This window comes from Anomaloglossus baeobatrachus, chromosome 6 (assembly GCF_048569485.1).
Source record: "Anomaloglossus baeobatrachus isolate aAnoBae1 chromosome 6, aAnoBae1.hap1, whole genome shotgun sequence".
NCBI classification, from domain to species: Eukaryota; Metazoa; Chordata; class Amphibia; order Anura; family Aromobatidae; genus Anomaloglossus; species Anomaloglossus baeobatrachus.
The window spans coordinates 117378805-117404116 of record NC_134358.1 but is presented as its reverse complement, the minus strand read 5'-3'; the positions used below and the strand labels follow the sequence as shown (position 1 = coordinate 117404116).

The 25312-nt window shown below is 43.8% G+C and overlaps 1 protein-coding gene across 4 annotated transcripts in view; it reads right to left on the bottom strand.

Annotated features, from left to right (window-relative positions):
- C6H8orf34 (chromosome 6 C8orf34 homolog) overlaps positions 1-25312 on the bottom strand; it is a 458472-nt gene that overhangs the window by 135051 nt on the left and 298109 nt on the right. For all 4 annotated transcript variants that reach the window (XM_075353192.1, XM_075353191.1, XM_075353195.1 and 1 more), the window contains exon 10: positions 10753-10826. In XM_075353192.1, the coding sequence (XP_075209307.1) occupies positions 10753-10826 (74 nt within the window). The remainder of the gene's footprint in view (positions 1-10752; positions 10827-25312) is intronic.

Here is a 25312-nt window from a genome sequence, read left to right as displayed (position 1 = left end):
AACTGTGGCCAAAATTCCAAAAGGTAGGTTTAGCTCAAAGCCTACACTGCGCACCACTAAAGGAATCCAATACCCACAGAATAGCATGGTGGAGAGTATGGTGGAGGCAGCATTGTTTCTCGGCTGTTTTTCAGCAACTGGAAGAGGGGCTTTAGTGAATGTGTAGGGAATAAATGAAGGGTTCAAAATATCATTCAATTTTACAAGAAAACCTTCAGGCCTCTGCTAAAAAGCTGAAGATGAAGAGGAATTTCTGGTTTCAGTACGACAATCACTATAAGCATACCTCCAAATCAACAAGAGATCTCTTCACCAAAATAAGTTAAAAGTTGTGAAATATTCCAGCTAGATCCCATACCCAAATCTAATTGAAAATCTATTGTTTGACCTGAAGAGGGTTGTACACAACAGATTCCCTCATATTCTGACAGATTTCAAGCGCTACTGGAAGGAAGAGTGGGCAAATATTGCAAATTCTACAGTGCCTACAAGTAGTATTCAACCCCCTGCAGATTTAGCAGGTTTGATAAGATGCAAATAAGTTAGAGCCTGCAAACTTCAAACAAGAGCAGGATTTATTAACAGATGCATAAATCTTACAAACCAACAAGTTATGTTGCTCAGTTAAATCTTAATAAATTTTCAACATAAAAGTGTGGGTCAATTATTATTCAACCCCTAGGTTTAATATTTTGTGGAATAAACCTTGTTTGTAATTACAGCTAATAATCGTCTTTTATAAGACCTGATGAGGCCGGCACAGGTCTCTGGAGTTATCTTGGCCCACTCCTCCATGCAGATCTTCTCCAAGTTATCTAGGTTCTTTGGGTGTCTCATGTGGACTTTAATCTTGAGCTCCTTCCACAAGTTTTCAATTGGGTTAAGGTCAGGAGACTGACTAGGCCACTGCAACACCTTGATTTTTTCCCTCTTGAACCAGGCCTTGGTTTTCTTGGCTGTGTGCTTTGGGTCGTTGTCTTGTTGGAAGATGAAATGATGACCCATCTTAAGATCCTTGATGGAGGAGCGGAGGTTCTTGGCCAAAATCTCCAGGTAGGCCGTGCTATCCATCTTCCCATGGATGCGGACCAGATGGCCAGGCCCCTTGGCTGAGAAACAGCCCCACAGCATGATGCTGCCACCACCATGCTTGACTGTAGGGATGGTATTCTTGGGGTCGTATGCAGTGCCATCCAGTCTCCAAACGTCACGTGTATGGTTGGCACCAAAGATCTCGATCTTGGTATCATCAGACCAGAGAACCTTGAACCAGTCTGTCTCAGAGTCCTCCAAGTGATCATGAGAAAACTGTAGACGAGCCTTAACATGACGCTTTGAAAGTAAAGGTACCTTACGGGCTCGTCTGGAACGGAGACCATTGCGGTGGAGTACGTTACTTATGGTATTGACTGAAACCAATGTCCCCACTGCCATGAGATCTTCCCGAAGCTCCTTCCTTGTTGTCCTTGGGTTAGCCTTGACTCTTCGGACAAGCCTGGCCTCGGCACGGGAGGAAATTTTCAAAGGCTGTCCAGACCGTGGAAGGCTAACAGTAGTTCCATAAGCCTTCCACTTCCGGATGATGCTCCCAACAGTGGAGACAGGTAGGCCCAACTCCTTGGAAAGGGTTATGTACCCCTTGCCAGCCTTGTGACCCCCCCACGATCTTGTCTCTGATGGCCTTGGAATGCTCCTTTGTCTTTCCCATGTTGACCATGTATGAGTGCTGTTCACAAGTTTGGGGAGGGTCTTAATTAGTCAGAAAAGGCTGGAAAAAGAGATAATTAATCCAAACATGTGAAGCTCATTGTTCTTTGTGCCTGAAATACTTCTTAATACTTTAGGGGAACCAAACAGAATTCTGGTGGTTTGAGGGGTTGAATAATAAATGACCCTCTGAATAAACTTTTCTCAATTTAAAAAAAAAAAAAAAAATAACATTCTTTTTTGCTGCAGTGCATTTCACACTTCCAGGCTGATCTACAGTCCAAATGTCACAATGCCAAGTTAATTCCGAATGTGTAAACCTGCTAAATCTGCAGGGGGTTGAATACTACTTGTAGGCACTGTATATGGTCCATGGTGATATTCTGCTACCAAAAGAGACAGAATGCTGTCATAAATTCAAAAGGTACTTGAACAAGTATTAGTTTAAAGAGAACTTGTCGGCAGTATTTTGCTAACTTAAGTACAGACTAGTCCATATCGGCACTGATACACAGGTTTTGTAGATTGTGTGTAACAACTGTTTTTAAGTTTTCTTGTAATTAAAGTTTCATGCATCAGAATTGGCCTCTGGAGTGGGAGTGTGGAACTCTACCATAGCCCCTCCACTGCCTCGGGTGTCTTTATCATCTTTCTGGTTTAACTTTCGAACCTGCATCATCCTAGCGTTGGGCGGCGCTAGTGCACATTGTTCTCCTGCCAGCCTTCAGGAAAATGGCAAAGTTGGTGGCGCATGCATACATTGAAATCTCGTCTAAATGAAGAGCAGAGATCTCAATTTGCGCATGCACTGCCACCAATGCCATTTTACAAAATATTCTGCACTCCAAGTGGCTACCAAAAGCATTCAACTCAACCAACAAAAAAAACAGTCCTTACACAGGTCCGTCATCTGTTAATGGAAATAAAGGGAGCTTCCAATTTACTCAAAGTTCAAATGCTATGGAAAAAACGCTATAGCTCGCCCTAAAAAGAAATTCAACAAAATCTGCACTCCCAAATCCAACTGACTCCCTCACTTCTGAGCACTACAATTTGCCTAAACTACAGTTAATGTCCTCATGTGTGGTATTTTTGTAGTGAGAAGAGCCTGCTTAATTTAAGGGGTGCGTGTTTCCAGGAGCATGAGCTGGGCACAATGTACTGGGCACTACAGGGACTTATTTGCAAAGTTTAATTTTGCAAATTCACTGCATTTGACTCCATGGGTCTTTTCCACAGACAAAATCATCACTACACCTGGAGATTCCCACATGGGTGTAATTTCCAAAATGTGGTCACTTGAAGGGGTTTCTACTTTTCTGGCACTTGTGGGCTCTGCAACTGGAGTCCACAAACTATTCTAACTTTCTGTGCTCCAAAAGTCAAATGGCGCTCCTTTCCTCCCGAGCTATGTTGTGCGGCCAAACAGTACTATATAGTTGCATATGGGATATTGCAATGTTCAGGAGAAATTGTGTAAGACATTATGGGGCCTTTTTTTTATCTATTCTCCTATTAAAAAAAAGGAAATCTGAGGCTAAAACAGCATTTCAGTGGTAAAAATTTAATTATTTTTACTCCACCAACCAATAGTATAACAGTTTGTGACAGACCTTTGGTGTCAATTTGCTCACTGCACCCATAGATGAATTCATTAATAGGTGCAGTTTGTAAATTGGGGTCACTTGTTGGCTGCTGTTCTGGCATCTCTGAAGCCTCGCCAATGTGACATAGCACCCGCAAACGTTTCCCACTTTGAACTGCCTCAAAAGTAGTTTTTGAACACATATGGGGTATTGGCGAACTCAGGATAAATTGTGTAACAATTTGTATTGATCGTTTTCCCCCATTACTCTTTTTCAAAATTATTACTTTGGGTCCAAGTAAACATTTTAGTGGAAAAAATAGTATTTTTTTATTTTCACAGCCCAATTTTATATAATTCTGTGAATCACCTTAGGGTTAAAATTTATCAGTACACCCCTAGATTAATTCATTTAGAGGTATAGTTTACATAATGGGTTCATTTGTGGGAGTTTCTGCTGTTTTGGCATGTCTGGAGATCTTCAAATGTGGTATAGCATCTGCAATCTATTCCAGCCAAAATGGCACTTCAAAATTCTAATGGTGCTCCTTCCCTTCCAAGCCACGCTATGCACCCAAACAGTAATTTTCCATGTAGGGTATCTGTGTACTCAGGAGAAATTTTAGAAACATTTTCATTGTCTATTTTTTCTTGTTACCCTTGTAAATATAAAAAATTGGGGTTAAAGGGAACTTGTCATCAAAAATTTTGCTTTAAACCTAAAAGTTTCCCCTTCTGCAGCTCGTGGGCTGCATTCTAGCAAGGTTCCTGTTGTGTTTTTGCCCCCTTTAGACCAAATATAATACTTTATAAAGTTGTACCTTTTGGGATGCAAATCTTCTAAATCGTCCATGGGGGCAGGCTCTCTGGTGTCCGTTACTGTCCCTCCTGCCGATTTACGCCGTCCCCCAACGAGATTATGGGCAGCGCTGATTGTCATCGCAAGTGCCCGCCCATAATCTAGTGCCCGCGTTTTTCCCTCTGCCGCCAGCGTTCTGCGCAAGCACTGGCCAAAACCGGTGGTGTCCAGCTCCGCTCCTCCTATCTATTTCCTGCTCCAGGGAAAGATGGGAAAGAGGGGACGTGCGGTCATCTGGCCAGTGCTTGCGCAGAACGCTGGAGGCAGAGGGGAAAGCGCGGGCACTAGATTATGGGCGGGCACTTATTTTTAAATTTTTATGGCTCAACGCTTTAAAATTCTGTGAAGCACCTGTGGATCAAAGCTGCTCACCACTCTAAATAAAATAGTTAACGTTTGTAGTTTCCAAAATGGGGTAACGTTTGTGGGATTTCCACTATTTAGGCACATCAGGAGCTCTGCAAACACAAAATGGCAACCATGGCATTCAAATAGTGCTACTTCACATCTGAGCCCTGCCGTGTGCAAAAACAGTAGTTTTCCACCACATATTGAGTATTTCTGTACTCGGGAAAAATTGTACAAATTGTATGGTTCATTTTCTACTTTTCTACCCTTTTAAAAATCAAAAATTTGGGCTAAAGCAACATTTGTGGGAAAAATAAATTTCATTTTTTTTCCTTCTAATTTGTTTTAGTTCCTGTGAAGCACCTAAAGAGCTGATAAAGTTCTTGTATATAGTTGTCAGCACTTTGTGAGGGGGGAACTTTAAAATGGTGTCAATTTGAGTATTTTGTGTCACATAGGTCCCTCATAGTTAATTTAGATGTGTTGTGTCCCTAAAAAATTTGGTTTTGTAAATTTTGTAGGAAAAATGAGAAATTGCTGATAAGCTTTTAAACCTTCTAACTTCGTAATAAACAAAAGTTTAAAAAATGGTGCTAATGTAAAGTAGACATGTGGGAAATGTTATTTATTAATTATTTTGTGTGACATAATTATCTGGCTTAAGGGCATAGAAATTAAAAATTAGAAAATTGCAAAATTTTCACATTCTCTGTCAGTAAGTATTTCAATATTTTTATAAAATATGGAGTGGAAGTGTTGAATTTAGTCTATTAAAATTTTAACTCAAATGCCACCATTTTTGTTTTATATACTGTATATGTGAGGTATTAGGTTTCATTTTATTCACCATCAAAAATAATTATTGCAATAAGTAAATGCTGACCTACATTGAACATAAAAGTCTATACACCCCTGTTAAAATGACAGTTATTTGTTATAATTTCAAAACTTTTTCTAGGAACAATAATGATAAATTTGGCACAAATTACAACAGTGCAACTTTTAAGCAAATAGTACATTTCCCAGTGTTATATATAATATACTCTCAGTATTAGATTATCACGGTGTGTCACGGGTGACAGACATTCCTCTGATGTCGGGCTATAGAAGGTCACAGTGTTTGGCTGCGTAAACTGCTCCCTCATCTTCTGTTATTCCTGTTTGTTGTACTTGGCATTCTATGTATCTTCTCTGCTTGGCTTTTATCCCTTTCCCTTTAGGTCCCAGTGGATTTCCTCCCCCTTTCAGCTGTTTTTCATCAGCACTTCCCTTGGTGTCTTAATATACCCTCATGTCCCCTTACCCTGTGCCAGTGATAGGTCTATTACCCTTAACACTAGAAGTCCCAGAAATTTCAAGCTCCCACTGAAGTCCCGAAAGAGGGTCAAATGACCCTTAGTCCAAACTGATTAGAACTAACTAGAAACTAAATGGCTAAACTCAATGGAAAACAACCACCTCCTGTGGTACGACAGTAATGGCCTTAATTACAGAACAAAAGACGGTGATTATGGGATGTTAGCTAAAATCCTTCAGGTCATTCGACCAGTCTCTGGGTTCCAAAGGTAGAAATGTTAAATGACCCCTCCCCTCTCTGGGACTTCTAGTGTTAACAAGTCTTCAGTGCAAGCAGTCGGCTTGTATTCATCTGGAGAAACTTTGTTGCTGTTTGCAGTTCCTCTCCCTGAGTCATCTGGAGAAAAGTTATTTGTTTACTTTCCCAATGTTTATGAACTCTGTGTCTTCTTACGAGCTTAGTGGAGCTGACTAAGTGCTCATCCCTTCCACTGCCTACCTAGGGCCTATTTCAGGGTCAGCCAGGGTCAGGTATCCGGCTCGGCGCATAAATGCGTGGTATCTACGGTGGTGAGGGAACCCAGGGCCAAGTAGTAGGCTTGATCAGGGGTCACCATCTCCCCCTTCTCTATACACAGGGTTTTCCTTCCCTTTCACCATTCACTTGTTACTTCCCCGTACATAGTGTGACATAGATATATGTCAAAAGTCATAAGTTAATGTAATTTTTTTTGTGCAAATTTGAATTGAATTTTACGTATATTAATTGAAGTTCTTCAGAATGTTAACGAGAGCAACAGATCAATATGTCAAATGTTACCCATTAGTGTGACGTCTTGCACAAATTGCAACTTTTTATGCCATGTAAAAGTGGATGCAACATAAAAATATTTGCTTCATGCCATTTTTAATACAGCTATGACCTGTTTAGCCTGTTTAGACAATGCAGTTTTTGTTAGAATGCAATCCTAAATATGTTATACTTCATTACTAAAAATTAACCACAACCTCTTTTCTCATTATTAATTTTTGACGTAAGTACTAAAAAATAACAAATACATTTGGAGTTGCAATTTGTACAAAACCTTTTGTGTAAAAAAAAAAAATCAACATCATAAGATATTAAATTTTAAAATCTTCACATACTTTATCTATTAATAGCTTGAGAATATAAGGAGCAATACAATTTTGCAATTTCCATAGCTTTGTCGCTGGAAACGACAGCCAATGAAAATTTAATATAAATTGATCATTGCATGAATAAACTTGTGTCTCATTCATTTCTCTTTCTAAGCATATTTAATACTAAACCGAGATAGGGGGAACAAAGTAAATAAAGAGCCTTGTAACATTCTAGTGAACACGTTTTAAAGCTCTTTACAATGTAAATCCTTCAAGGCGACTAGGAGAGAAAATATAAAACAAAATAGTCCATAAAAGAACCCCCCGGCTGGTTATTACTTAACATTTGGTTCTAATCTGAGTAGACCGACTCAAAAGGCAGCGATATATCAAGTAGTCAGATGCATTGTGCACGCTTCTAATTGGATAATTACAGAAATAAGCTATAATAATGTATAACAATAACATCAAGGCGATGGACGTTCTACTTGCTTATGTTGGTTCTACTACAAGGTTTAATTGCAGGAGGCACAACGGAAGGAAAGTGAGTTGTTGAAGGTCACAAAGTGCCATGAGAAAATCCCCAAAGATCTAATCACCAATTCCTGTTCTGGCATTAACCTGCTCACCCTGCTGAACTATTCAACTGAACACTTTCTTATAAGTGGCCGTTCCCACAATCAAGTGTCTTCTGTACGTAAAATGCATGTCCTGCACAAGACAAATGCTACTATCCAAAGTAACTGCCAATTACATTGTGTAGGCCCCTATTTGGGATATGATTAGCACATTATACAAGGTCACTTGTCATCAAATGGTATATTGAGCTCAGATTTCCCTTACAGACATCAAAAGATATTGGACCTTTAAAGGAGCTTGATGCCAATAATTACATGGAGATAATTGTATGTCAGTCATCTGTCAGTTTCTACTCCACATTAATCACTTTTAGTGCTTCCTTTACCAAAAAATGTCAACCCCTGAATTCTGGAGGCTCAGGTAAAATAGTAAAGACAGTGCTTCAAGGCAGCAGTGCTAATCTCTCCGAATTCCTGCAGAATATCTTTCAGCTTTTAGAAGTGAAATCAGCAGCCTCCAATGTCTGCATGATTTTGTGATGTAATACAAGCGGCTTGGACTCACGGGATCACTATACAAAGTGTTAATGTGGCCTCATCTGATATATGCAGTTTAGTTATGGGCACCAGTTAGAAAAAAAATGCAAAGAAGAGCCAAAAAAACTGATAAATGATATGAAGGATCTTATGAAGAAAGATTAAAAGAATTACAGTTATTTAGTTTTAAGAAGAGGCAACTAAGAGGAAGAACTAGTAAAGAGTCTGTCAGGAGGTTTTTGGTATGTATTCTGAAGAAACCATGCTGCTAGAGTTAAATCAGAGAATTCAGCCCTGCATCTCTTATCATAAAGTATGCTTTTCTTTACTTCCAATGTTAGCCCCCACTGTGATTAGCAGCTTCTGTCTATAGAAATGTACACTGAAAGCCCGGTGTGGCAGGGGCAGCTTATGGTCTCTGCTATATGGCTAAATCTGAAATCTTTGATTGCGTCACAACAGCTTCAGCCAGTAATCTAAGTGATACATCATTGAATTCAGAACCTCTTTGCCTACATCATGCTGCTCTTAAGTGAGGTGTCAAAAATCCGCTGACAGATTTCCTTTAATCAATATAACAGCTGAACCGAGAAGTTTGTTACAGTGGTTCCAAAGATGGTATCAAAAAGGCCAAGCTGATTACTTCGAAAAAGATACCAAATACTTTTACTATCAGTAAATGGATAAAATGTTTGCTCTGAATGCTGATCCAGTTATTGACAGTCAAAAATTTCCTTTTTTAGATCAGATACATTCATTCATTATGGTAGTACCTATTTGTCTTCCCTTGTATATCTTTTCCACCTTTTTGTTAAACTTCACACCCTTTTTCCTCCATATTAATTACCGTATACTCGAGTATAAGCCGAGTTTTTCAGCCCATTTTTCTATGCTGAAAACTCCCCCCTCAACTTATACTGAAGTGAGGTTCTTATAAAAATTATTCTCACTTGTCCTCTGTTCCTGTAGCGGTGTCCTGTTACCTGCGTCTTGCAGTCCGCAGGCACATAGACCCCTCGATGATCTCGTCTGGTGCATGGAGCCGTCGCTGCAGTATGCTGCCATGGCTTTACTTCAGTTGAATGCTTTGTGCCACACAGCATTCAACTGCAGTAAAGCGCTGACAGCAGCGGCGGCCCCGTGTACAGGATGTGATCATACAGGAGTCTTTGTGCCAGCGGCCACAAGAAGCACTCCTTGATGATTGCGTCTGCTGCACGGGGCTGCCGCTGCTGTCTTGGCTTTACTACAGTTGAATGCTTTACGGCGCCGAATCCTATGATGGCAGCCTGCAGCGGCGGCACCGTGCACTGCCCGCAATCATGAAGGGGGTCTATGTGCCTGCGGACTGCAAGAAACAGATAAGAGGACACCGAAGGAACGGAGGACAGGTGAGAATAATTTTTTTGTGAGTAAACAACTGCATAATAGGGGACAAGAAGGGGACCAGAATGAGGACATTACTAAATGATGTGCACATTACTGCAGGGCATATTACTAAACGATGGGCACATTATTATGGGGCACAAGAAAGGGCTCATCATTACAAGGGGGGACAATGATGGAGCACATTACTAAAGAGAACAAGTATGGGTACATTATACTTTATTAGGATCAATTTTTATTTTTGAAATTTTCCTATAGCTGCTACATTTGCCACTCTAGGCTTATACTCGAGTCAATAAGGCTTGAAAGTTTTTTGTAGTAAAATTAGGGGCTTCGACTTATACTGGGGTCATCTTATACTCGAGTATATATAGTAGGTAATGCAGATTTATGCAACATTACAAATTTAAATGGTGATAAAATGACAGGTAATTTCTAATACCATTAAGGAATCAATCAAATGATAACCACCACCTTTTATTGAGAATTCTAGGATAGAAAAATGGTTCTTTAACTGTATAATTCATTTATATCAGTCACTAATAAATACAACAATAAGTTTATTACTACAGTTTAGACATCATTGGGCTCCATAGTGGGCAATTGATTAACTGCCAGTCAGAATTGGGGATACTCTGGCTTTCTCTTAGGCCGGGGCCACACGGGGGACTACTGCAATTCTCGCATGACACTCGGCTCATGCTGGCAGCACAGCGGGAACCGAGTGTCATGCGAGTGTCACTGCCACTGAGGTCCAATCATGTGATCGGACCACAGCTGCGGGGGTTGGGCCGGCACTGAGGAGGGGCAGGCCAGCTCTGAGGAGGGGCGGGCCTGTGCTGCATTGAGGGAGGGATTTATCTCCCTCTCTCCTCTGTTGCCGGCTATTGCCATTCTCGCTCTGCACTCGCAGTACACCGGTGTTACGTGAGTGCAGTGCGATTTTTCTCTCGCCTCATAGACTTGAATGGGTGCGAGAGAAACAAGGATCGCATTACACTCGCAGCATGCTGCAATTGTTTTCTCGGTCCGATTAGGGCTGAAAAAATAATCGCTCATGGGTTAGCTAGCACATAAGCTAATATTGGTCCGAGTGGAATGCGATGTTTTATCGCATTCCACCTGCTCAGATTTTCATGCCATGTGTCTTAGGCCTTACTCTCAAAAACCATACTAGCATCCATTTGTAATTCTACAACATAATTTTACAGCATCTACATTTTTTTTCTATTATTTAGTAGTCCTTGGCAGCATTATAATTGTCTGTATCATCCCCATTCTCAACACCATTATTTCTAATGTTATCCTTGTCAATAGCAATGTCATTTACTTACAGGTCCTGTCACTTGAGATGCACTTTCGAATTCTTCATCATCCTCCATTAATGCTTCTGCTCCAGGCAATGAATCTGTTCCAAGGAGACAAAAAAAATACCTTCATGTTCATGTAATTACTTTGGAATAATTAATCTCTTGAAATATGTAAACCTTTATGTTTCATGCCAAGACTATATAAATAGGTTTAAGAGCAGGTTTCGAATTACACGGGTAATATGTTTTATATCTTTTCTGCCACGGAGTATATTTTGATGAGTGATGTCTTAATGGATTGAGGCAGCCTATCTTATTTGATCATGATGAAAACAAAAAGGCTGTAGCGCCAAGAATTACCAGTGGGTAAGCCCAAATATTGTGATATAATAATTGATGCCTGCGAGATATTTAAAGTAGCAGAAGTGGGGCCCTTATTTTTAATGACAGCCTATCATTTGTCATCTTTCCCTCGTGATGAGTCTGTGTTCCATCCACAAATAAATGCTGAGTATATCCCATTTATTTAATCGCTACGGTACACAGATCTAAACACGCCTGTAATATAATCACCATGTTTACCTACTGTAATTGAATTTAATGGCTAGGAAAAGCTGATCTATTATTTGGCCCTTGAAATGACAATATCCCCCGATGCTTGGGGCAAGATGTGCATGTTCTATTGTATGTACATTTTATACAATGGATAACCTGACTGTAATTGAAGATTTTACAAGAAGAGTTCAGAATAAGCCCTCAAGCACACAACAAAAAGCCATGGAAGCACTGTCCATATGACTCGGTACTAAAGGGATGATAGCCATTCCTATGGAGCCTCGGTATAAATATTTTGCTATTGAATCAATATTCCTAGGAGTCAATATCTTTATAATACAGCATCCGATGGAGGATAGCACAATTCTGTATGAAATCAGAGGCCTCCAGAATTACACTAGAACCTTCTACGGGTACACAGTTATCACCATGAACAACTCATAGGTTCTAATTCCAAGCTCTGAGTAAAGACATATCCAAAACATACAGTCATTGGTAACTATAGAAGTTGTCTATTGAGTAAATTTATTTTAAAAAGTGCTTAAAATTAATTTAAAAACTAAAAGAAGCAATATTTATGTCACCGATCCTCTGCCATTCCAACGCTGTCAGTGTCTACTTTCTGCTGCAACTCCCGTTTTGAAGCTACCAATCTTTGCTTTCTGCTGCAGCTCCCGTTTTGAAGCTACCAATCTTTGCTTTCTGCTGCAGCTCCCGTTTTAATGCTGCAAGTCTCCACTTTCATCTGCAGGTCCTGTTCTGATGTTGCCAGTATCTACATTCTGATGCGGCCAGTGTCTACTTTCTGCTGCAGCTCCCGTTCAGACGCTGCCAATCTTTGCTTTTTGCTGAAACTCCCGTTTCAACGTTGTCATTCTCTGCTTTTTTTGGAGCCCCCATTCTGATGCCGCCAGTCCCTACATTCTTCTGCAGCTCTCAATCCAACGCTACCCGTCTCTACTGTCTGGTGCAGCTCCCATTTTGAAATAAGAAACTAACCAACACATTCAAACAAACAAATGTGAACAGGTGCAAATTGAAAATGCAATGTATTGCTAAAAAATATACAGCTGTACTCAAAAATGCTAAGGCATGCAAACATTGAATATAAGAATTTTGGAACTGCATTACTGCTTTTTAAAATAAGTTTTAAAAGCGAGATACCAAGCGCATAAAATGGCCTGTTTATGAAAGCCCAACAGCCATCAACAAGGTGTACCTCTTTTCTAGATCCCTAACCAAATATGTCATATTGGTTAGGGACCCAACAAAGAAATACACCTTGTCGCTGGCTGTTGGGCTCTCATAAACTGGGCATTTTATATGCTAAGTATTTTATTTTTAAAACTTATTTTCAATAACAGTAATGCTGTTCCAAAATTCCTTTATTCAATGTTTGCATCCCTTAGTGTTTCAGAGTGCAGCTGTATATTTTTTAGCATCTCCCATTCTGAGGACACCAGTCTCTACTTTTTGTTTCAGCCACAGGTCTGACACTGCCAGTCTCTACTTTTTGTTTCAGCTTCAGTCCTGACACTGCCAGTCTCTACTTTTTGTTTCAGCTTCAGTCCTGACACTGCCAGTCTCTACTTTTTGTTTCAGCTTCAGTTCTGACACTGCCAGTCTCTACTTTTTGTTTCAGCTTCAGTTCTGACACTGCCAGTATCTACTTTTTGTTGCAGCTCTAGTTCTGACATTGTCAGTCTCTACTTTCTACAGTAGCTCCCATTCCAATGCTGTCAGTGTCTACCTTCTGCTGCAGCTCCTGTTTTGATGCTGCCAGTCTCTGTTTTTGCTGCAGCTCCCATTCTGATGCAGTCTGTCTTTGGCTTTTGCTGCAGCTCCCATTCTGGTGCTGTTGGTCTCTACTTTTTGTTGCAGCTTCCATTTTGATGCCGCCAGTCTCTACTTTCTCCTGCAGCTCCTAATATGATGCCGCCAGTCTCTACTTTCTCCTGCAGCTCCCAATATGATGCTGCCAGTCTCTGCATTTTGCTGCAACGCCTCCCATTCTAATGCTGCCAGTCTCTGCTTTCTCTAAAACTCTTATTCTCAGGGCAGTGGTGGTGTCCCTGTAGGGATGCTGATATACTCACTGCCGTGGCCAGAATGTGCGCTCCTCTGCTCTCGACTGCCGTCCATGTGCTCCCCTGCTGCCTCCTGCTTCTAAGGCTTGTGCATGCTGTACAGGTCCTCCTGGAGTGCACTTAGGGCATGCGCGCTTAGGTAATAAAGGCATCCTCATCCTATTAGAGGTCCCGGAGCAACGTAGTTAGTTAGTTCTTGACTGATTGTATCTGCTGTAGCCTACATATGAGCCTGCACCAGCTGTCCTGTCTGATTCAGCCATCCCGGCTACACTTGTGTGCACTAGAGACTGTACCTGTCCGTACTTGAGCCTGTCCCTGCCATGGAGGTCAGCTTGCACAGTCATGGACACTATCCTGGGTGTGGCAAATGGCATCTACTGCCAGCCAAGCCCATCCTCACCATTACAGGCTCTGGCAAATACCTGGTAGTCACTTATTGAAGGCCCTTTCACGTTTGGAAAACCCTGGTCCCCTCTGCGGCCCAGTGGGTTTACTCCTGCTTGCTGAAACCTCGGCAAGCATAACACTCAATCATCCTGAGATTGATTTGCCTTACATTGTTGAGGCAGGCGCGTCCTCTATTGGGATGGGAGCTGTTGTTTTGCAGAAAAAGAGTGGGTATCTACCTCCTTGAGATTTTTACTCCCACGAGTTCACTCAAACAGAATCAAATTATGATATAGATGACTGAGAACTTCTGGCCGGTAAAAGAGCCTTTGACGAATGGAGACATTGGATGGAGGGGGCAAAACATAAGGTGACTGCTTTTACCGATCAACCCATTGTATATTGATGCTCCTAAGTGCTTAAATATCAGACAGGCTCGGTGGAGCCTTTTTTAGCTTGGTTTGATTTTGACATTACTTATCTCTCTTTATCTAAGAATTTCAATGCTGACACTTTGTCTCACAGCTTTGCCCCATTGAAAATCCAGTCAAAATGTTCAGTGAGGGGGGGTTGGTGCGCTGGGGGGGTTATGTCAGATAGTGTAGTCAGGATGCTCTATCTGACATAACCCCCTCTATCTGACATAGTGGCCCTCATGGTTTACTCATAAGTAAACTTTATGTACCACTCTCTTTACGCGTAGATCTTTTTAATAAAGTGCAGATTTTATTGTAGCTGGGCATAAGAAATTTTCTGCCACTATGAGATGTTACCCTAAGTCCTTTTTCGTGGCAGAATACTCATAGGGACATTAAGTTGTATGTCCATAGATGTGGTCTCTGTGCCAGGGCTAAAGCCTCTTGTCAAGCACCATTGGGTTATCTATTGCCTAACAATGTTCAGTCGCAGCCTTGAACCCACTGACATGACCCCATCACCAATAGGAACAGAGCACATTGCTTATTCCATACACGGCCCTCATTCTTTTCTCTCATGCAAGGTAAAACACTGCCAAGTGTTTTTACAGCTTTAATAACTGGAGAAGAAAAAGCCATGTGGCTGACAATTTACATTTATTTATTAGACAGCAACTCGCCCGCTGTCTGGCTCCCTGTGAATAGTAACATATTGTAGGAACTGTCTATAGCAACAGTGATTGCACCCTTCTACCTGCCTTAACCTTTGTTCAAAGTAACGCATGGTCTATTTCCTGAAATTAATTGTCCAAAACTTCTTGCAGAAAAATACCCACTCGATGATGTTGTGGCTATAGCAGGAAATTGTCCGCTAATTTCAAACGATCTTATTTGTCAAAGCACGCCTTTCTAGACGAGACAAAATGATCTCCTGGAGCTTCACCTGGTTTGCGACTTTGCAACCTGCTTGAATTTAACGCTGTATATGTTGCAACATCAATACGAACAGGCTAATATGGTGATGGACTATATCATGCAGCAGGCAAACTGGAAATAAGTTTACTCTTATATCCGACATTGGCAGCTAATAAGGTGCATCATAAAGGTGACAAAATTACCAATAAGGTCAACTGTGGAATGAACAATGTCATCCCACTCATATTTATCCTGGAAAAGGCAATTACTTGGAAACAAGTGGAGATGGAGAAAGAACATCAACATGCACCTGTTTATCGCCACCCTGTTTCTGTTGGGTCAATGTTATATGTGTGGCGCCCCTGAGGCTTCCTTCGCCACAGAGATATTGCACCTCAGCCAGAGGTGTGGTATCCCATCTCGGATGAGAATGGGGTCAACTGCCGGTGTACAGACAAAACTTGCACACACTAATTGGTAGGCATACAATGGGTCAGGGATAGTGGCAGCAACCGCCATAGATGTATTCATGGGGCTGTAAGTCCCATTTCTGGTCCCAATGGTGTGGGTGGGGCCTAGTCAGTGGGTGTGTGGGAGGAGTCAGAAAGTGAGAGTAGACAAAGGAAACTAGGAAGTTCAAAGTCAGTCAGTCTGGGCAGTCTAGTCAGCCTGTCAGGTAGTGAGAGAGAAGGAGTGAGGAGATGGGCTGTCAAGAAAGGACAGCAGATAGAGAAGATAGAGACAGAAGGAGGTTCCTGGTGGAGATCCTGGGGTCTAGTTAGGCCCAGGTGACACTGAAAGAAAAGAAGAAAGGATTCCAGGGCCACGGAAGGGCAAATTATCCTGTGACCTGTTCCACTGACAACATCGGGTGGAGGGATCTGGCTGCATTCAGGGACGGTCCCTAGACAGAGGGAAGAAAGACAATTCCTCAAAAGTAAAACCGAAGGCCTGGGAGATCGTTGAAAGCGCCCAGGGCCACTTGCCGCCACAGATCCCCGGTGAAGAGGGCAAGATACGACTGCGGTCAGCCCCCTTTGTACAGGCCCTGTGGTGGAGGCCAAGACCAGCTAAAACAGTTGAAGGCTAGGAAGTCAGTCAGAAAAGGACACACACAGGAGGGGTACACCGGGACTGACCCTTGACCTATCCGGGATCGGCGGCGACCCCTGACAGCGGATCCTGGCATTCCGTGGGTAACCGGTCTACTGCAGTGACTGAACAGTGAGTAAAACCATTTTGACTGCAAGCCCTGTGTCGTCTGGTTTATCCCGCACTTCATGAACATTAAACACCATAGACTTTATCAAGCACCAAAGGTTGCCCCGGGGTATCCGCTCTACCTGTGGAGAGCAAGAAACACCTCAGCTGCCATAACATCAGCCCCAGAGGTCCCTTCCAGCAGCTGCGGCTCCATAGCTGCAAATTACCACAGATGGCGTCACGAATATTCATATAAACATTCTCACCATCTCCCCCAATACCGCCATTTTGACTGACTCCACCAGGGTCACGGAGTCGGGCTCCGCCACTGCTGACTACCCTAAACTAGTCCGGCCAGACACCGAGTCACCTAAGGCCCTGGGGTGGGCGAGTCACCTTTCTGGCGTCACGAACAGGATGTGAACAAGACCCGTTAATACGGGTGACGTGCGCCTTAAAGAACTGTGTTTAATAGACTGTGTTTCACTTGTGTGGAAAAACTGCCGCCGCCATTAAAACTGCTATGCGCAGGAAGAAGAAGGGCGTGCCTAAAAAAGAGCGCGAAGATAAACTCCGCCCCTCTGTGCCCTGTGGGAGTGTTGAAGAATGGTGCGCTAAGAAACTGACTGTCTGGCAGTTAATGCTGATGCTTGGAGGAAGAAGAAGCTGCCAGAATGTACTGGATAGTGGGCGGAGGGATGCCGTCCGTAGTGGGCTGGGTGCCGGCCTGGCGCCAAGGAGTGGTCTATCCCCTGGCCCCACCTCTGGAGTGGAGAAGGGTGCAGTCGAGCGTTGGGGATGAACGCTCGAGAGGAGACACGAGCGGCAACCGGGAAGGCTGCAGGAGCACAATGGCAGAGTACTCAGGACCCAGTACGCCCGGGAAGGCGTGGGAGGAAGATTCCAATCCCGGCATAAACTATCGAATGATGGAGATGCGGCAGCTGGCCCGCCGGTTGCGGAAGCTTGTAGAGGAGGCCAAGCGGCAGGCGGGGAAATGCGCTGAACCCGAGTGCGCAGGCAACCCTCAGGCGGCATCCAGTGGAGCAGAGAGCCAGGAATCTCAGGCCGCTGCAACAGGACCAGGTAAGGGAAACATTGCCCCCGCTGAGTTGAACCCGGGATCTCCCGCAGCGCTCCTGCCCAGTCCCCCGGTTGGTGAACCGGATGCCACCGCAGAACGCCTCAGGGCATGAGCTGCCGCCGCGGAACCCGGGAGCGGAAGCACCACTGCTGGCCGGCAGAGCCCCGATCTCCTCCTGGGGCCCTTACGTAGCCCTCCCACCGAGGAGCCCGGTGCCGTCTCCCCTGGAGTAAATTGGGATGCCACACCGGTCCGCGAGAGTGGACTGGCGGTACCCTTACGGCCGGATATGACCGAAGCGGCCACAACCCTGGTGTGCCAGCGGCAAATAGAGCAGTTCAGGTTGGAACGAGAGCGCCAGGAGGCAAATCGGGCCAAGAAGGAGGCTGCCAACCTGGCTGACAAGGCCAGAATGCGGAAGGCGAAGAGAAGCAAGCACGGCCCAATCCGGAGGGGCCAAATCATAGACTTCGACTTAGAGAGAGGCTGGGGCTTTATCCGCGAGCCTGGACTGGGCAAGGACATCTTTGTGTCCCGCCGGGACATAGAAGAACACCTGCGTCAGGGCCAACCAGGGCGCGACGTCAAAATCGGCAACCGGGTCAAGTACACCTGCTTAATGGGGACCCGAGGGTGGTATGCCCTGGATGTGCACGTCCACAGGGAGGATGCAGCACCAGTCCCCTCTTCTCTCAGCCCTAGTATGAGCATCACCAGTCAAGGGACTCAAACCATCCTGGCATTGGCATTTGTACTGCCAGAAGATGAGCCCGAAGATTGCTAAATGAACAGCCATTTCCTGTGAATAGCCCTTCTTCAGCCTCTCCCCTTTGTTCTTTTTGAAGAAGCCACCCTCCCTTGAAAACCCTTCCGCCCCTTTTGCTTTTTGAAGATGTCCCTACCCCCCCACTGTTTATGTTTTACCGGGCCACTGGACTTTTTGCAGCCAAAGTGTACATATATATTGTGTTTATTTTTCTTCTTTAGGAAAATTATAAGTATTAATGGACATGTGGGCCACTGGACTATGCATGGCCAGGACTCTACCCTGTATATAGTTGCACCAGTTGTGCCCCCTACCAGAATTATGGTGGGAAAGTACTCCACAGCACTTGTGCATTTCGACAATAAAGTGCACCAAAGACTCCAAAGTAGTTTAAAATGTTTAGCAATGTTTAAGAAAAGTGCCTCATCCCCATAAAGAGATGAAAAGTTTATTGTTATTTTAGCATACAAAAATTTTGCAGTTAACACCATTGTATTTTTGTTTCAGCCCGCGGACGTGCTGGGATTTGCTGTGGGGGAGTGTGGCGCCCTTGAGGCTTCCGTCGCCACAGAGATATTGCACCTCAGCCAGAGGTGTGGTATCCCATCCTGGGTGAGAATGGGGTCAACTGCCGGTGTACAGACAAAACTTGCACACACCATTTGGTAGGCATACACTGGGTCAGGGATAGTGGCAGCAACCGCCATAGATGTATTCATGGGGCTGTAAGTCCCATTTCTGGTCCCAATGGTGTGGGTGGGACCTAGTCAGTGGGTGTGTGGGAGGAATCAGAAAGTGAGAGTAGACAAAGGGAACTAGGAAGTTCAAAGTCAGTCAGTCTGGGCAGTCTAGTCAGCCTGTCAGGCAGTAAGAGAGAAGGAGTGAGGAGGTGGGCTGTCAAGAAAGGACAGCAAATAGAGAAGACAGAGACAGAAGGAGGTTCCTGGTGGAGATCCTGGGGTCTAGTTAGGCCCAGGTGACACTGAAAGAAAAGAAGAAAGGATTCCAGGGCCACGGAAGGGCAAATTGTCCCGTGACCTGCTCCCCTGACAACATCGGGTGGAGGGATCTGGCTGCATTCAGGGACGGTCCCTAGACAGAGGGAAGAAAGACAAATCCTCAAAAGTAAAACCGAAGGCCTGGGAGATCGTTGCAAGCGCCCAGGGCCACTTCCCGCCACAGATCCCCGGTGAAGAGGGCAAGATATGACTACGGTCAGCCCCCTTTGTACAGGCCCTGTGGTGGAGGCCAAGACCAGCTAAAACAGTTGAAGGCTAAGAAGTCAGTCGGAAAAGGACACACACAAGTGGGGTACACCGGGACTGACCCTGGGCCTTGACCTATCCGGGATCGGCGGCGGCCCCTGACAGCGGATACTGGCATTCCGTGGGTAACCGGTCTACTGCAGTGACTGAACAGTGAGTAAAACCATCTTGACTGCAAGCCCCGTGTCATCTGGTTTATCCCCCACTTCATCAACATTAAACACCATAGACTTTATCAAGCACCAAAGGTTGCCCCGGGGTATCCGCTCTACCTGTGGAGAGCAAGAAACACCTCAGCTGCCATAACATCAGCCCTGGAGGTCCCTTCCAGCAGCTGCGGCTCCATAGCTGCAAATTACCACAGGTGGTGTCACGAATATTCATATAAACATTCTCACCATCTCCCCCAATACCGCCATTTTAACTGACTCCACCAGGGTCATGGAGTCGGGCCCCGCCACCGCTGACTACCCCGAACTAATCCGACCCGACACCGAGTGACCTAAGGCCCTGGGGTGGGCGAGTCATATGCTATGGGATTTGGAGGAGGAAGAGGAGAAGGAAAATAAGGAGGACAATGATGCTGGCCATGACAACAAACCTTTGCAGCAAGGAGATCAAAATGAACCAATAGGGTACTCTGCCGTGCTCGAGAGAATGGTAAGCTATATGCTGCAATGCTTGTTGGATGACCGGTGTATTGTTAACATTAAGGGAAGCAATGACTATTGGAGAGCCACTCTATTACACCCATGATGTAAAAGTAAAATGGGGGAATTTTTTCTGGACTCCGAAAAGGAATTAAATTGGCCTATTACCAGGGTAAGCTGTGCCAACTATTCTGCGGAGCTTTCGCTGAGCGGATACCTGTCACTTGCATGACTGACCAGCATACCCCTTCCCAGATGCAAAGCTTCCCTTCCTATGTCAGGATTGAGCTATAACAAGCAGCCGAGGCAGAAGAAACATCTGCAGTATATTTGCCATAATGGATCAGATGTTTTATTTACCTTTGCTACAACCAGACGCATTTCAGCAAAAAAAAATGCATTGACTAAAACAGCCAGGTCCAAAGACTGTGCCTTTTCTTAGGCAAATCACCTTGATCTCCTGGATTTCAGAGTCAGCAGACTGGACCAGTGGCAGGAACTGAACCAGTTTTCTAGGGGCATACTGTCAGTCCCTGATATTTGCTTCTATCCAGAACAGGGGACGAGGAAGGTACGAAGTGCATGGAGCCAGCAGTCAGACCCCTGCTATGCCCCCTTCAGGGCAGGGACAGTACAACATTTTTTTATCTCCCCGGAGTACCATTTAAGTATGACAGTCTAATGCATAATATTTGGCACTATATAAGATGAAACGGACATCAGATGGCTGCAATTAATCTGGAAAAATGTATTCAAACTAAGGGGTTTGCAGATCAAATGAAAAAAAAAATCACTTTTTCAAAGGATGTGTGTGGTTCACAAGTTCACGGTCTTAAAAGTTCCAAAAATGTCATGAAGAAGACAAATGTGATCTTTTTATGTACTGTAGAATATATTCCAATATGTTGTTCCCATATTACATGAAACATTGAGGCAAGGACAGGATTTTGGATCAGGAACCTTTTAGCAGTAATAAAATTCTGTAGAGAATGAGATCTATAAAGCTGAGTAATATGTCATCCACACGGACTGTGTTTGCTTTGCTTTCACCTACTTCAATTATATATATATCTACTCATAAGTGCAGACCATTCAAGTGCCAGGACGATCTACTACAGCTGCAGATACCAGCTCCCTAGGGTCCACCGATAGCGGCCCAAGATGAGTGTCCTGTCCATGTGCAGATGGCGGCTGATCGTCTTTATCTCAGTAGGTGATGTTCCAGACAGAATCTGAAGACATTGATGAAGGGTAAGGACATGTTTGATGTGCAGGTTCTGCTTTCTGTTTAGTCACAAATATTGTATCATACTGATCCTGGAAAATGTCAGCCATTTATGACAACAATAAATGCTTCATAATAATGTCAAGCCGAATAAAATTAAACTAAGATATAAAGATCATCTTTTAAGGAGCCATCGTGAGTTAGTATTTACAGTACTTCACTAGGAAATATTAAGGTCTATTCACACTGCATCATACATACATACATTCTGTGCATGTACATTTCTAGTTGAGCAAAATTCATGATATACACCGTGTGCAGAATTATTAGGCAAGTTGTCTTTTAGAGTACTTTTTTTAGTATGGATCAACAACTATATTCTCAATCAACCCAAAAGACTCATAAATATCAAACCTCAATATTTTTGGAAATTGGAGTGGTTTTTTTTTAGATTTGGCTATCTTAGGAGGATATCTGTTTGTGCAGGTAACTATTACTGTGCAGAATTATTAGGCAACTTAATAAAAACCAAATATATTCGCATCTCACTTATTTATTTTCCCCAGGTAAACCAATATAACTGCACAAAATTTAGAAATAAACATTTCTGACATGCAAAAACAAAACCCCAAAAAATTAGTGACCAATATAGGCACCTTTCTTTATGATGACACTCAACAGCCTACCATCCATAGATTCTGTCATTTGCTTGATCTGTTTTCGATTAACATTGCATGCAGCAGCCACCACAGCCTCCCAGACACTGTTCCGAGAGGTGTACTGTTTTCCCTCCCTGTAGATCTCACATTTTATGAGGGACTACAGGTTCTCTATGGGGTTCAGATCAGGTGAACAAGGGGGCCATGTCATTATTTTTTCATCTTTTAGATCTTTACTGGCCAGCCACGCTGTGGAGTAGTTGAATGCATGTGATGGAGCATTGTCCTGCATGAAAATCATGTTTTCCTTGAACGATACCGACTTCTTCCTGTACCACTGCATGAAGGTGACAGGAGCTGCAGAATACACCGCCGCTTCGATCAGCTTCACACAGCAACTGAGGTGAGTAGCGCGATCAGCTGCTGTCAGTCAGGTAACTCCCGGCCACCGCTGGATCCAGCGGTGCCGCGATTAACCTCAGTGACAGCAGCTGATCGCTATACTCACCTCAGTTGGTGCATGGAGCTGACCGGAGCAGCGGTGAGTAGCGCGATCAGCTGAGCTGTCACTGAGGTTACCCGCGGCCACCGCTGCATCCAGGTAGCCTCAGTGACAGCTCAGCTGATCGCTATACTCACCTCATTAGCTGCGTGGAGGTGATCGGAGCGGCGGTGTATTCTGCTGCTCCTGTCACCTGCATGCAGCAGAGCTGGACGCGACGCTGGAGGTCCGTGGATTACGCCGGACTTGGAGGGTTTGTCGGGGTTAATAAATTGGTAATGAGGGACTTTGTTAGTGTTTTTTATTTCTAATAAAGGATTTTTCGGGTGTGTGTGTTTTTTAACTGTAATTTACAGATTAATCATGGAAGGAATCTCGGGGAGACGCCTGACATGATTAATCTAGGATTTAGTGGCAGCTATGGGCTGCCATTAACTCCTTATTACCCCGATTTGCCAACGCACTAGGGTAAATCGGGAAGAGCCGGGTACAGCCCCAGAACTGTTGCATATAATGTATGCGGCAATTCTGGGCGGCTGCTGACTGATATTGTTAGGCTGGGGGGCTCCCCATAACGTGGAGCTCCCCATCCTGAGAATACCAGCCTTCAGCCGTATGGCTTTATCTGGCTGGTATTAAAATTGGGGGGACCACACGCGTTTTTTTTAATTATTTAATTATTTATTTCACTGCATAGTATACACACACACCGGCTGCTGTGATTGGGTGCAGTGAGACAGCTGTCACTCAGTGTGGGGGCGTGTCTCACTGCAACCAATCATAGGCGCCGAAAAGCAGGAAAGCAGAGAATACGAGATTGATTAATGAGCGGCCGGCTTTTTCAAAAGAGGAAAAGCCGCTGGAGTTTAGTGAACAGCAGTGCAGCGCCGCGCCGGTGATCGGGGAACGGTAAGTAAGAGAGAGGGGGGAGACTGACCGACAGACTGTGAGAGGGGGACAGACAAGACAGAGAGAGACAGACAGAGCGAGACCGACCGACGGGAGATAGAATGAAAAAAAAAATGACCGACATCGTTAGTAAAAAGCACAAAACGTGCGTTTTGGACATCGGAGTGCCACACAAGGTTTTCACGTAAAATCTTTCATGTATTAATCTCAAAAAGTAACATACACCAGCTCTATCTCACTATTGGGTATGTGCCCTTAACATTTCCGCCATGAAAATTCATTTTGGTGTCATTTTGGAAGGTTTTCTGGTGAGTCCGTAAAAATGGCGTAAAACTCGGACAAAATTGTTCACAGCTGTGACTTTTGAGTGATAAATGCTTCAAGGGGTCTTCCCCATGCTGTTGCCATGTCATTTGAGCACTCTTCTGAGACTTTTGTGACATTTTTAGGGTTTCTACATGCTGCCGGGGGTCATTTCACAAAAATACTCGGGTCTCCCATAGGATAACATTGGGCTCGGTGCTCGGGCCGAGTACACGAGTATCTTGGGATGCTCGGCCCGAGCCTCGAGCACCCGAGCTTTTTAGTACTCGCTCATCACTATTGCTGGCATCTGAGTCGGAGTGGAGCTCTCTGCCCTTTACTGATCAGCCTCTGGCCTATCCATCTGGCCCATCAAGAGTCACTCTCATTTCATCAGTCCATAAAACCTTTGAAAAATCAGTCTTAAGATATTTCTTGGCTCAGTCTTGATGTTTTATCTTAGATTTCTTGTTCAAAGGTTGTCGTTTTTCAGCCTTCTTTACCTTGGCTATGTCCCTGAGTATGGCACACCTTGAGCTTTTTGATACTCCAGTAACATTGCAGCTCTGAAATATGGCCAAACTGGTGGCAAATGACATCTTGGCAGCTTCACACTTGATTTTCCTTAATTCATGGGCAGTTATTTTGCGCCTTTTTTGCCCAACACACTTCTTGCGACCCTGTTGGCTATTTGCCATGAACGCTTGATTGTTCGGTGATCACGCTTCAAAATGTTGGCAAGTTCAGGACTGCTGCATCCCTCTGCAAGACATCTCACAATTTTGGACTTTTCAGAGCCCGTAAAATCTCTCTTCTGACCCATTTTGCTAAAGGAAAGGAAGTTGCCTAATAATTAAGTACACCTTATATAGGGTATTGATGTCATTACACCGCACCCCTCCTCATTACAGAGATGCACATCACCTGATTTACTTAATTGGTAGTTGGCTTTCAAGCCTATACAGCTTGGAGTAGGACATGTATAAAAATTATCATGTGATCACAATACTCATTTGCCTAATAATTCTGCACACATTGTATACGTCATGAACATATTCAGCTGTGTGCAGTTTTCTTCTTTTCCTTGTATTGAGCTGACCAATCATAAGCAAGCAGAAACACACAGAAGAATTGAAACAACATACCCCCATCATAGAAAGTTTTGCTATCTGTGAGCTGCATTTGGTGAAATTTGGAGAAAATTCTTCATTAATCTATAAACAACAAAGCTAAATATTGCTTTAAGGGAATCTGTAAGCAGGTTTTTGCTACCTCATCTGGAAGCAGCATGATGTAGGAAAAGAGATCCTGAATCCAACGATGCATCACTTAGTTTACTGGGTGCAAAGGTACTGACATAATCAGATTTTTTAGATTTAGCAATGCAGCAAAGCTGAGAAAGCTGACCCCACCCACCAGGCTTTGTATGTACAATGTCTATAGTAAGTGAGCTGCTAATTAAAAGAGGGGGCGGAGTTAGATGACTTAGCAGAGGAAGCAAGTTGCAGCAATCACCAGGTGATATATCCTTCAGCTTAAGAAAACAACAGCACACAGCCTGACATGTGACACATCACTGAATTCTATGTTTTAGCCCCTACCTCATGCTATCCTCAGATTACATAAGAAAAACCTGCTAAAAGATTCCCTTAAAG